The sequence below is a fragment of the Condylura cristata genome, unplaced genomic scaffold (genome assembly GCF_000260355.1).
Source record: "Condylura cristata isolate star-nosed mole 26May11 unplaced genomic scaffold, ConCri1.0 scaffold00034, whole genome shotgun sequence".
Taxonomy (NCBI): Eukaryota; Metazoa; Chordata; class Mammalia; order Eulipotyphla; family Talpidae; genus Condylura; species Condylura cristata.
In genome coordinates this window covers 13,737,198-13,748,562 of record NW_004567135.1, presented here as the reverse complement: position 1 = coordinate 13,748,562, position 11,365 = coordinate 13,737,198, and the positions used below count along the sequence as shown (strand labels likewise).

The 11,365-nt window shown below is 50.1% G+C and overlaps 2 protein-coding genes across 7 annotated transcripts in view; both read left to right on the top strand.

Moving 5' to 3' along the window:
• Positions 1–1,793: 1,793 nt before the first annotated feature.
• On the top strand, positions 1,794–8,206 carry ING4 (inhibitor of growth family, member 4). Of its 6 annotated transcripts, XM_012732623.1 has the most exons (9): positions 1,822–1,865; positions 3,296–3,452; positions 4,313–4,384; positions 6,020–6,186; positions 6,364–6,478; positions 6,635–6,743; positions 6,979–7,126; positions 7,345–7,406; positions 7,517–8,206. In XM_012732623.1, the coding sequence occupies exons 3-9, from the start codon at positions 4,357–4,359 to the stop codon at positions 7,554–7,556; spliced, it is 669 nt and encodes a 222-aa protein (XP_012588077.1). In that variant the 5' UTR covers positions 1,822–1,865; positions 3,296–3,452; positions 4,313–4,356; the 3' UTR covers positions 7,557–8,206. The 6 variants fall into 6 exon arrangements, with proteins under 6 accessions (XP_004692942.1, XP_004692940.1, XP_004692939.1 ...); XM_004692885.1 differs by lacking the exon at positions 3,296–3,452 and having other exon boundaries at positions 1,794–1,865; positions 6,364–6,469; positions 6,638–6,743; XM_004692883.1 differs by lacking the exon at positions 3,296–3,452 and having other exon boundaries at positions 1,794–1,865; positions 6,638–6,743.
• Positions 8,207–9,118: 912 nt separating this feature from the next.
• ACRBP (acrosin binding protein) overlaps positions 9,119–11,365 on the top strand; it is a 7,977-nt gene continuing 5,730 nt past the window's right edge. Inside the window, exons 1-4 of the mRNA XM_004692563.2 lie at positions 9,119–9,145; positions 9,470–9,688; positions 9,792–9,886; positions 10,337–10,457. Of these exons, the coding sequence (XP_004692620.2) occupies positions 9,142–9,145; positions 9,470–9,688; positions 9,792–9,886; positions 10,337–10,457 (439 nt within the window). The 5' untranslated portion in view covers positions 9,119–9,141. The remainder of the gene's footprint in view (positions 9,146–9,469; positions 9,689–9,791; positions 9,887–10,336; positions 10,458–11,365) is intronic.

Sequence of the window (11,365 nt, the reverse complement as noted above, 5' to 3'; positions counted from 1 at the left end):
ATGTTAACAGAACAGCTAGACTCCTGGCAGTGCGATGGGGTACAGCCTCTTGAAAGGAACTGCTCTGCCCAAGCAGAGGCCTCAGCGCTAATTCCTGATCTCAGTGTGCAGACCACAGATGTTCATTATCTTGCACACCTGAAAACCAGAAATTTCCAGTAATGGGAAACCATAACCAGGATTGAATAACAAAACAGGATAGTAAGTGTTGAATTGTAGAACATGGACAGGAAACATGATCTTCTGCCCTGATTACCATTAACTAGTTGACCAAGATGTTGCTTTAGCTGTTAAATGAAGGAATTTGACCAGATCACCTCCAAGATTACTTTTTCTTTATTAAGTAAACTTTTACTGAAAAAGGGTGAGAAAGCTCCCACATCACATAACAGGGCTGTCTTCTTTGGGATTTCTGGGTAACTTCATTACCCAGGGGAGTGTGAATAGTCAAGTATGCTTGCTTTAGGGCTGGGCCTTGCGTGCCCATCCAAAATAAGTGTCTCAATCTGTTGTGACACCATTGAATGTACCACAGGATCAGATTATTTGTTAGCTTCTTGAATATTCTCTGCTCTTTTGCCCTCCCCTCCAAAAGTTGAAAGGTCCTCACAATCCTAACTTCACAGATAACTAGAAATAATATAAGGGAAAAGTTAGTGAACAACCCTAAAATACTGTTACTCATAATGGCAGAAATAGGCACTATAAATTACTCATCATTATAGGGTGAAGTCATCTAGATTCTTTGCTGTATTCCACCACCTGTTCAGTAGTAAATGGGGTTTCACTTTAATCTTCACCTCTTTGGTCTAAATTATGTGGCTAAAATTTGTAATTAAAAACTGCCATTGACACATAATTGTCTAGAACATGTGAGTTATGGATGCTAACTCAGACACTGTTTTACTTAAACTACTATTAGGTTATGGGTTTTGAGTTCTGCTTCCCTAGTGTGATAGCACTCTGTAATACGCTTGCTTGCTTTACATTCTGATGAAAAAAGCGTAGCATTCATTGCACCTCAGGTGACTAGGGTGATGAGGGGCATCTAACTGGCCCAGTCACAACTTGGAGACAGAGGTCCAAGTCCCAAACCTTTCGGGATTGTACAAATTACCACCACATGTACACTCAGAAGGAAGGCAAAAACAAAGTAAGACCAGAAGTACTATATGTCATGTAAGAATATATTCAAATGTAGGAGGAGCTGTGAAAAGTGAGAATTATGACTTTGTGATTCTTTATAAGTACAATTCGAATATAAACAACGAACATTTTCCACGTTAAAATATAATCCTGAGAGATAGTGCTTGGGTGAGTGGACAGAAATGTGAAGTTTTAAAATCAAGACCAGCTGCTCCCCAACTTCTTTAAGACACTGCCCTGGAGAAAAGTCTTGATTCTGTCGGACTTGCTTTGGTCCCCAGATTCATATTCTGCAAAAGGGGAAAGAAATATTTATAAAAATAAGAGTCCTAAAAAGGAAAGTTTGTTTCATTATTTAACAGATCCGTTTTGGAGGGAAAAAAAAAGTTTGGTAAAGATGCAAAATGGCGACCTTGAGTGACGTCATGCCTACCTCAGTCGCGTACTGGGGTTTCAGTAAGGGCGGAAGTGGCTAAAGGTGCCTCCTTACGGCCGCTTCTGGCTACCTTCGCTAAAGGAAAAAGTTTCGACGTCGGGCGGATGTGTCCCTCCGAATAATAAGTAAGGGCGGAAGTTCTCTTTGTAAGGGCGGAAAGGCTCTAACCCTAGAATTATAGCTTCAGCCCCTGTAGCTTTCAGTCACTTCCGGGGCGGATCGGAAGTTGCTTTGTTTTGCTTCAAGATGGCCGCGGGGATGTATTTGGAACATTATCTGGACAGTAAGAGCAGGCTGGAGGTGGGGGTCAGGGGTCACAGTGTGGTGGCGGGGGGACCGGGGCTGAGAATATCTATGGCCCCGAAGTCCCGGTGATTAGAAGGCCACAATTGTAAGGTGGTTCCATGAAAAAAAAAAAAATACTGGCGGGTGAAAAGGAGGAGGGGGCGGGGCAGCAGGGTCGGGGCCTCGCTTTGGGGTGTAGACGAAGGAGGGGCTGAGTGGTGGGCCCGCGGGATGTCTGTTGCAGGGCTAATGGGCATAGCCGGGAAGATACTTGCCGCTCCCATCTTCAAGGTCTCCAGCCCCCATCCCCTCCCCAGATCGTCAGAATCGGTCGTTTTAGTATATCGCCCACTGCTATTTGGAGCGGTGACAAAGACCTACTCGCGGTTGCTCAGTTCTTTCTCAGAAGCCGCATCTCGTGGGCAGAGGGGGCTTGTGAGTGGTTTCTGCGGAACTGGAACACTTCTCGGAGTAAAGATCCAGTTTCCCATCAAGTGGAAATCTGGTGTTTTGCTCGTGCCGTTTGTTAACTCACCCCCTCACAAAACCCCTTACCCCTTGCCTTTACATTTGTCTGTGTTGCCGGTCTTTCGTTCGTTCACTTTTAAAAGTTGAGGTCCTGCTGTGGGTCAGACATAAGGGCAGGAACTGAGAATATACAACAGTTACTGAGACACAGCCCCTGCCCTCCAGTGCTCATAGGCTAGAAGGATACAGATTCTGCTAATCATGTTAAAACAGTATGACAAATGAAATAATGGAAATATATTAAAAGGACAGTTGTTAACACCGAAGAAAGAGGGGATGTAGGTAAACTTCTATAGAGGATGTGATGGGTCTTGGAGGTTGTGTTTTAGTTGTTAGTGTGGAGAGAAAAGGAAGTTGCCATTGTGGGCAGCGTATCCGCAAAGGTATCACTATGTCAAGATTAAGGAAAAGTGAGGTCAGTGTTTGATAAATGGGACTTCAATCTAGACAGGATAAAAGTGCAAGATTAAAGGTTTTCACTTTTTTTTTAAGTCAAGATAAGTTTTCACTTTAGTGAGGAACCAACAGATTATAGTGTTGGTTTTTTTTTTTAATAGGAAAATAATAGTTGTATAGTAAACTGGAGCATGAGAACAGGGATAGTAGGGAGATTTGTGATAGTAGTGCAGAGGAGAGGTAAGGGAGAGACCATGTTTAGGAATCAAATGATATCTGAATGACCTAGCAATTGAAAGATGAATCTAAGGTGATTTTTGACTTTCTGCTTGGCAAATGAGGTTGACAATCTACCATCAATAAAACGGGAATGTTAGGTAGCAGCCTTAATTCAATTCAGACTTAAATGTAAGTATGGTCCTTGCATCCATGAGTGAATAAGGTCATTTAAGAAAATGAGAGGATTAAAGTGTAATCAATCTCAAAGAAACATTAATATTTAAGGGACAGGCTAGGAAAACCTCAATGTTGGAGTTACCAGAAAGTATATGAGGAGATTTGGAATCCTAAAAGGAAGAAAGTTACTGGAAAGAGAGAAGATGGTGCCACCTGCTGCAGACATATCTTTTAGGATAGAACTAATAACAGATCATTCCACTAGGTAAGTCAGTGGTGACTTAATCTCAGTAAACTGGTGGTTTATAGGTTAGTAGAGAAGGCATGCAAAAAGTTTGGAGTCATGGGGAAGGATTTTTATGGGAGAACCCTTTGTATGTAAGCCATAGTTCTAAACATAAGCAGCCCTCTGTGATTAATCCATATTTATATAATGACAGTGGGTAAGACTCAAAAAGGGTAAGAATAGAATAATGTGACATGATTCAGGGCACTCACAGTAGTCTGGGTAAGTGAGGCTTAAACTGAATTTGGAATAATAAACAAGAATTTATCAGCCAGGAGGTATAGTGGAGGTGAGATGAGGAAGAGTGGGTAGTGCATTCCAGACAGAGCAGCATGTGGAAAACCAAGGAGCAGGAAAACAGTGGCGGGTTTGAGGCACTCAGAGGCGGCCAGTGTGATCAGAGCAGAGAGCACAGAAGGGACTGGTTAGGAGGCAAGGGCTAGAAAATGCAAGATTGGACTAGGAATCGTGCAATAAGTTACTAAAGGCTTACAAGCAGAAGTGACTTGCTCAGACCTGCATTTTTTCAAGCACCTTCTGGCTTCTGTAGGAAGACCAGTTGGAAGCATCTGTGTAATAAGCAGTAGAGATACCTGGCATGTATTTGCAAGTTGAGGACAAAGACTATGGAGGCAGAGATTGAATGGGAAGGGAAAAGGTGGGGTAGCCATGCAAAGATGGAGAGCTGGTTATGGAGAGAGGCAGACACCCTCTTCTGAGAAAGGACTTTTGAATACTGACACAGATAAAGATAACAGGTTGGAAGAGGACCCAGACTTTCAAATTAGCTAGTAGGCCTATGAGGTGCAGTGATTCTCAGTGTCTCCGCTTCTCCCTAGGTATTGAAAACCTCCCCTTTGAACTACAGAGAAACTTCCAGCTCATGAGGGACCTGGACCAAAGAACAGAGGGTATGTAGCAAGTAGCGTGAAAGTGTGTGAAGTGTGTGATATGGTGTTAACCATATCAGCTTATCTGCTCTGGAGAACTGTGGCTTCTCGCTCTCTCGCAATTCTTAAAAGGAGAGTAAAGATGATCCGAATTTCTGTCTCAGCCTTTCCATATCATTTGAAGCGTTGTGAGCATGTCTCAGGAACTCAGACGCCTTGTTCCTTGTAACTTCCTCAAGAAGAATTCAAACAGCGAAAGTCAACTTTTAAATCATTTCTGTTCTCCATATTCAACGTATTTATAGGAAGACTAGGATGTCTCTTTTCCACTGTAACTCTTGGTTACCCTCACAAAATTCTCTGTGACTTTAGACTGCAACTCAAGTTGGTAGACAGTAGCTCGGCTATGTGAGGGGTTTTTACAAAGAAGGAAAAGCAGCAGTTAACATCAGGATCTCTACACTGTATTCTTCAACTTTACAGAAGCAATAGATACCATCTGTGGCCTTAGTTGGGCATGTTGGGTGCTGTGAGGCATTCACGTGGCACCTGAGGCCACTACAGTGGTGAGGTTGGTCTCCTCAAGGTCAAAGATGTCTATGGGAACTACCCTCATATCTGCTGAAGGATATATAGATCTTTTCTTCCATCCTTAGGTAGCCGTGCTTGAGGAGATAGCAAGCTGGTGTTAGAATACCTAAGGCTGTGGTTTAAACTCCTCTGGGTAAGTCGATTCATAAAAAGGTGATCATCTCCGGCCCTGGACATAGGCCTTGAGAACCGCCGACGAATGCTTCCCTTGGGCTACATTTCCAGCTCTTAAGTTGATGCACAGAAAGAACAGTTGGTGATTATTGAACTGTACGCTTTTTCAGCTTCCTCAAGGGCCTCAAATGATGCGCCACGAACACAGCGTGCGCGCAGTTCCAATCACCTGGCGCGGCACTCTGCAACAGTGGTCCTTGTGTCTCTTGCCGTCGACGCTTTTATGAGCCCTGCCGAACGTGAGGCCACATACATCTCAGTGCCTTGGAACATCACCAGACGACTTCCAGTATTAAAGAGTTGGAAGCAGTAGCTAAGATGAACAAGCAGAAGACAAAGTGATGAGAAATAGAAGCAAGTTGCAACTGTTGAGCAAAATAGGGTGGACAGTTAGTAGAAGAACTATTAACGTGAATGCACTGGGGCCTAATTGTCAATGAGGAGGTGCATGCACAGACTTGGAGGCCAGCAGCGGATAGCCCAGGCTGCGTTGTAGTGCTCAGAGCAACTAGGGGCTGTTTTTGAGAAGCCAAGTGACTTTCGCGACAAAATCTGTGATTCAAGAAATGGCAAGCTCTGCAAAGAAACAAAAGTCATCAATAGAAAGTATACTTCATCTTAGCGCAGTGTACAAGGACTCTCCATTATGTTTCAGTAATTTAAATTCAACTGTGATAGCAATGGTTTCTGCATCTGAAGGCGCCTTTAAAGCATATATTGTCAGTGTGTTGCGTTACTTGATTACATGGCACAGTACCTGTGAACGTTCGGTACATTTTTAGTTTGACGGTTATGATGGTCATGGAAAAAGGTCCGAGGAACAAGAGGAAGAAATGTGTTTCACCTAGACACCCAGGGGCCATTGTGACCAGGCCTCTGTCTCTGTTGTAGACCTGAAGGCTGAAATTGACAAGTTGGCCACTGAGTATATGAGTAGCGCCCGCAGCCTGAGCTCCGAGGAGAAATTGGCCCTTCTCAAACAGATCCAGGAAGCCTATGGCAAGTGCAAGGAATTTGGTGACGACAAGGTGCAGCTTGCCATGCAGACCTATGAGATGGTATGGCCCTGTTCATGGCTCCCCACCTACCTCCCATCTAACCCTTGGGGTCCTGGACCCCTCCTTCAGCTGTGTCGGGGTCTGTTTTGGGTCTGGGAGATCCGTAGACTGCCTTAACCTACCTACTTCTACCAGGACCGGCCTTGTACCTCTCCTTTCTCTTCCCTTCCCATCCAGGTGGACAAACACATTCGGCGACTGGACACAGACCTGGCCCGTTTTGAGGCTGATTTGAAGGAGAAACAGATTGAATCAAGTGACTATGACAGCTCTTCCAGCAAAGGCAAAAAGAGTGAGGAGGGGGGCGGGGCTGGGGCAAGGAGTCAGAGGGAGAAGCCGCCAGCACTTCAGTTATGAGGGCGGAGAACTGGGTTGGAAAGTGGGGAAGAGGAGGACGTAACTCATCTTTCGGTGTCCCTGCCTTTTGGCTCCCCCCCCTTTTCCCTAGAAGGTCGGACTCAGAAGGAGAAGAAAGCTGCCCGTGCTCGTTCCAAAGGGAAAAACTCAGATGAAGAAGCCCCCAAGGCCGCCCAGAAGAAATTAAAGCTTGTGCGCTCGTGAGTGCAACTGGGAGACCCCCCCCCAGGGACATGCTGTGCTCCCCCTCCCCGCCCCGCCCCCACCCGCCTTCTTCCTGGCCACACTGCAGTCTGCCAGTTTGGTATCTGCTGGGTAGAGGGGAGAAGCCGCAGGTGACCTGCCCCACCGTCACTCAGGACCACCTGTCGCCTCAGAGTCACGCGGCAGCTTCCCTTCCCACACATGACACTTTCTCTTCCTCTCGGCATGCAGAAGTCCTGAGTACGGGATGCCCTCAGTGACCTTTGGCAGTGTCCACCCCTCTGATGTGTTGGATATGCCTGTGGACCCCAACGAACCCACTTATTGCCTTTGTCACCAGGTCTCCTATGGAGAGATGATTGGCTGTGATAACCCGGATGTGAGAACCATTTTGCCTTAGGGTGCGGGGGCGGGGGTTCTGGGGATGTGGTTACAAGTGGGGAAGAAGTAGTTGGTGAGTGGAACTTCATGATATGAGTTGGCTGGCCTTGGGACCCCAAGAATTCTCCAGAAGGACAGAATAAGGGAATGCTCCTCAGGGTCCTTTCGGGACGTGTGCGCTTTTCCTCTGCGCCTGACTTCTGCTTCCTTCACCAGTGTTCCATTGAGTGGTTCCATTTCGCCTGTGTGGGGCTGACAACCAAACCCCGGGGGAAATGGTGAGCGAGCGGGTTGCGCTAGGGTGGGGACAGCCCTGAAGCTGAGAGGTAGACAGCGTCTCCCCTTCACTCACTCACTCCCTTCCCATCTCCTCCATGTTCCTGTTTAGGTTTTGCCCACGCTGCTCCCAAGAACGAAAGAAGAAATAGATAAAGGCCTTGGATTCCAACACAGTTCCTTCCATATCCCCTGACCTGGGCTAGTGGGGAGAGGAAAGCCTGTGCTGAGGCCATGGGGGTTCAGAGAGAAGTGGAAGGCGCAGCGTGGCCTTCCCTCTCCCCTGCCCCCACTCCTGGTGCTGAGGCTGCATCCAAACCCTGGTGGGGGGTGCTGCAGCCACTAACGGTATGTGCTCTCTTCAGCCCACCTTCAGAGGGAAGGGCTCTTGCCCACTGTCCTTTTGCCTCCATGCTGAGGTTGGTGCTGTATTTCCGAGCGATGATCCTCCTTCCTCCCCTTGCTTTGTATTTAAGGATGGGCAGTGTGTGGGAGCACGCCCTCAGCCCTCCTAACCCGTCCCCGCCCCCAGCCCCCCGTGGGGGACCGTGGTATGATAAACTTCTCATTCTCTTCTTGCTTTTTCCATGGTGGGGGCTCCCCCATATCACCTGGGCTTTGACCTGAGGGGCACCCCCTCCTCTGTGCCAAAAGGGTTCACCTGGCCTTGTGCAATGGGAGTGGGGATGAGGCGGAAGGCCGATAACTCGCGTGTAAAAGCATTGGGGTAGGTGAATAAAGTGTATGTGTTGGCTGCCTGTGTTTGTTGTAGAGACACGGTTTTAGTACACGAGCTAAGCATCCTCTGCAGCGTCCGGGCTAGGCAAGAGCAGGAGGTGACACTCCTAAGCAGGATAAGCGTGGAAGCAGGAGTGGCATCTCGGTGCCAGATGCACAGCGTCTCAACTCCAGGAGATCTAAGCTGCTGGGGGCTGCCTCCCCTGGGCTTCCAGAACCTTACAAATACGGCATCTTTTCTTCATCTTCCACTTCATTTCCAATAAATATGTATTTGTGTTTTATACATGTCCTACTATACTAAATATCAGCTTGGTTCTTTCTTTTAAACAAAAGCGAGTATTTTCCCCCCGAGTCTGGGTTTTCTGCCCGCCTCCCACTTGGAAGCCATGTCCTTACACTGAGCCCACCTTAGCCCTGCTCACACCACATCCCCCTGGCCTGCCCCCAGCCAGCTTTTCCGGCCTTGGCTCATGTCTCACCTGGAGGGTTCCTCTCTCCTGCCCACCCAGAGAGGCGGCCACTTTGTTTTGTGTGCTGGGCACCTGCCTGCCCCAGACCCGCCTGAAGGCGCATCTAGGCCTCACCAACTTTTGAGCAAATGTTTCTCCCCGCCCCACCTGGCCTTCTGTGAAATAGCGGTAAAAATGGTCCTCACCTTATGGGATGACGTTGGCAGCGCGCCAGTGACACATAAAAGATCCACACGGCAGCTGTGCCAGTGTAGATGCAGAGTCCGGGTAGCTTTTGCCATCACCTGGAGCTGGAATATGACTCGCGAGGGCCCTGGGGTCCCGGCGAGGCAGTTTCCGAGGCCCCGCCCTTCGGGCCCCCGCGGCCCGCCCCCGGCCCTTTGTGACGTCGGCGGCACCCTAGTACTCGCGCCCGCCGGCCTGCTCTCGGGCTTGGCCCGTTGGAAGCAGCTTCGGTCCGGAGGACGCGGGCAGACCGGCTGGGGCCATGAGAAAGCTAGCTGCTGGCGTCCCGCTCTCTCTGCTGATGGGTGAGAGGTGCCGGAGTCCTGTCCCCGCCCAGGCCCCCTGCCCCCGCGGAGCGTCTCCCTCACGCGTTCCGACCCGCTGTCTTCTGCTGGTTGCGTTCATTGGGTGTGCTCCCCAGCTTCTGAGCGCCCCCCATCGCAGCCCCCCAACCTCCAGGGGTCCGGCCTTTGCCTCCGCCCCCGGAGCCCCTCACCCTGACCAGCAGGGACCCCCAGTCAGGTGCCCATCCTGCTAGTTGACGTGGAGCCCCACTTGCTGGGTCTGACCGGGGCCCCAGAGGGTTTTGGAATTGGGTCCATCCATCGCTGTGTTCCCCCGGCCCGCAGTTCTGTTCCGGCTTCCGGCATCCGCCCCAGCCCAGGATTCAATTTTGACCTCCACTCCAGGCAGCCCTCTCTCTCCCAACGAATATGAACACTTCTTCGCGCTGCTGACCCCAACCTGGAAGGCAGAGACGACCTGCCGTCTCCGTGCGACGCACGGCTGCCGCAACCCCACCCTCGTCCAGCTGGACCAATACGAAAACCATGGCCTGGTGCCCGATGGTGAGGGCCTGCTGCTGGGCAGCCGGGTGTCCATCTGAGACTGGGTGAGCATAGAGTGGCCTCCTCGTCCTGAGCCCCAGTGTCCACCCTTGCCCTTTCTCAGGCGCTGTCTGCTCTGACCTTCCTTATGCCTCCTGGTTTGAGTCCTTCTGCCAGTTTACTCAGTATCGTTGCTCCAATCACGTCTACTATGCCAAGGTGAGGCCCAGGATGAAGGTTGGGTCTGCAGGGCCAACAGCGGCTATGGCAGTGAGGAACCAGGGAAGCACCAGCGAGGGCCATCCTGGATCCCTCGCTGCACCCCAGTTTTGCCAGTCATTTACCCAGATCCTGTATGAATACAGGCTCACCTTGGGCATTCAGTCAGAACAATCCAGTTACAACCAGGAAAGCCCGGAGGAGAGACAGGAAGAGGCAAATAGAGAACTCTTTCCATTTCTTATAACAGGTCAGGGACTTCATTCAAGTCCAGTGCAGAAAGGGGGAAGTCGGGGGTGTGACCAAACGGAAATGTTCTCTGGCAGGGATGCCCTCCCTCAGATCTAGCACAGGCCTGCGAGGCGGGCGTGAGGAGACTGCAGAGTGAGCTGCTGGAAGAGGGAGCAGTCCGAGCTCTGGGAAAGGCATTCCTTCTTTCCTTTCCTGCAGAGAGTCCGATGCTCCCAGCCGGTCTCAATTCTCTCACCTAACACTCTCAAGGAGCTAGACACTTCTTCTGTTGATGCCCAGTCCACCACAGTGACCTCCCCTGCCACCTCCCACGCCACAGGTGAGACCCTCCCAGTCCCTGGGGGGGCCAGCGGCAGCGATAGGGACATGGGAAGAAGGCTAAGCCGGGAGGAGGGAAGCCAGTGGGCATTACAGTAAGTCCTCACTTAAGTCGTGGGTGGGCTCTTGGAAGTGGCAACGTTAAGCCAAGGTGACATATAATGAAACCAACTTGGCCACAGAGCAATTGATATAAATGAGCTAAGTTCCTCCGACCTATTTACGGTCACAAAATCATCACCAAACTTCTCAATGAAGCCGTTTGCTATCCAGCAGTTACTTCTATGCACCCGCCACTGCTGCTTCCAGTTCAGGGTCCCCAGTGGCCAGAGCCCCTCCCTGCAGCTGGGGCACAAGGCTGAACCCAGTGTCGGGGCACACGCGCACCCACACCCACTCCAATCAGACAACCCAGTGTACCAAGCGAGCCTTTGGGGTGTGGGAGGAAAACTGCTTACCACCCAGAGCATGGGGGGAGCACAGGCACCATGCAGATGGGAGCCCCCGAGGGGCACTGATTGGCTTTCTCATCAGCGTTCCAGTGAAGCAGCGACCTTGGGTGAACGAAGTTATTCGAGGGCCTGCTGTATTTTAGCCGAGAGCTGACCGTCTAGTCCCCGACTATTTTCCTTCCGATGCGACTTACAATTCCGCCCTGTTCCTAGCTGCCAGGGACATTCCTGCCTTTGGAAGTCTCCTCCTGGGACTTTTATAAAATTGGAGCCTCTTCACTTAGAAAGGATGAGTGGTTGAGAATTCAGACTACTCGGGCCTTTCTCAGGGAGGGGGACAGGAGGTGGCTTCTGAAGTGGCCTCAGGGAACAGGAGCGCTTGGGCGGGGGAGGAAAGCTGCCCCCCCCCCCCCCTGCTGGCCGTCCAGTCTTCCCAAATAGCCCCGAGGCAGAAGCT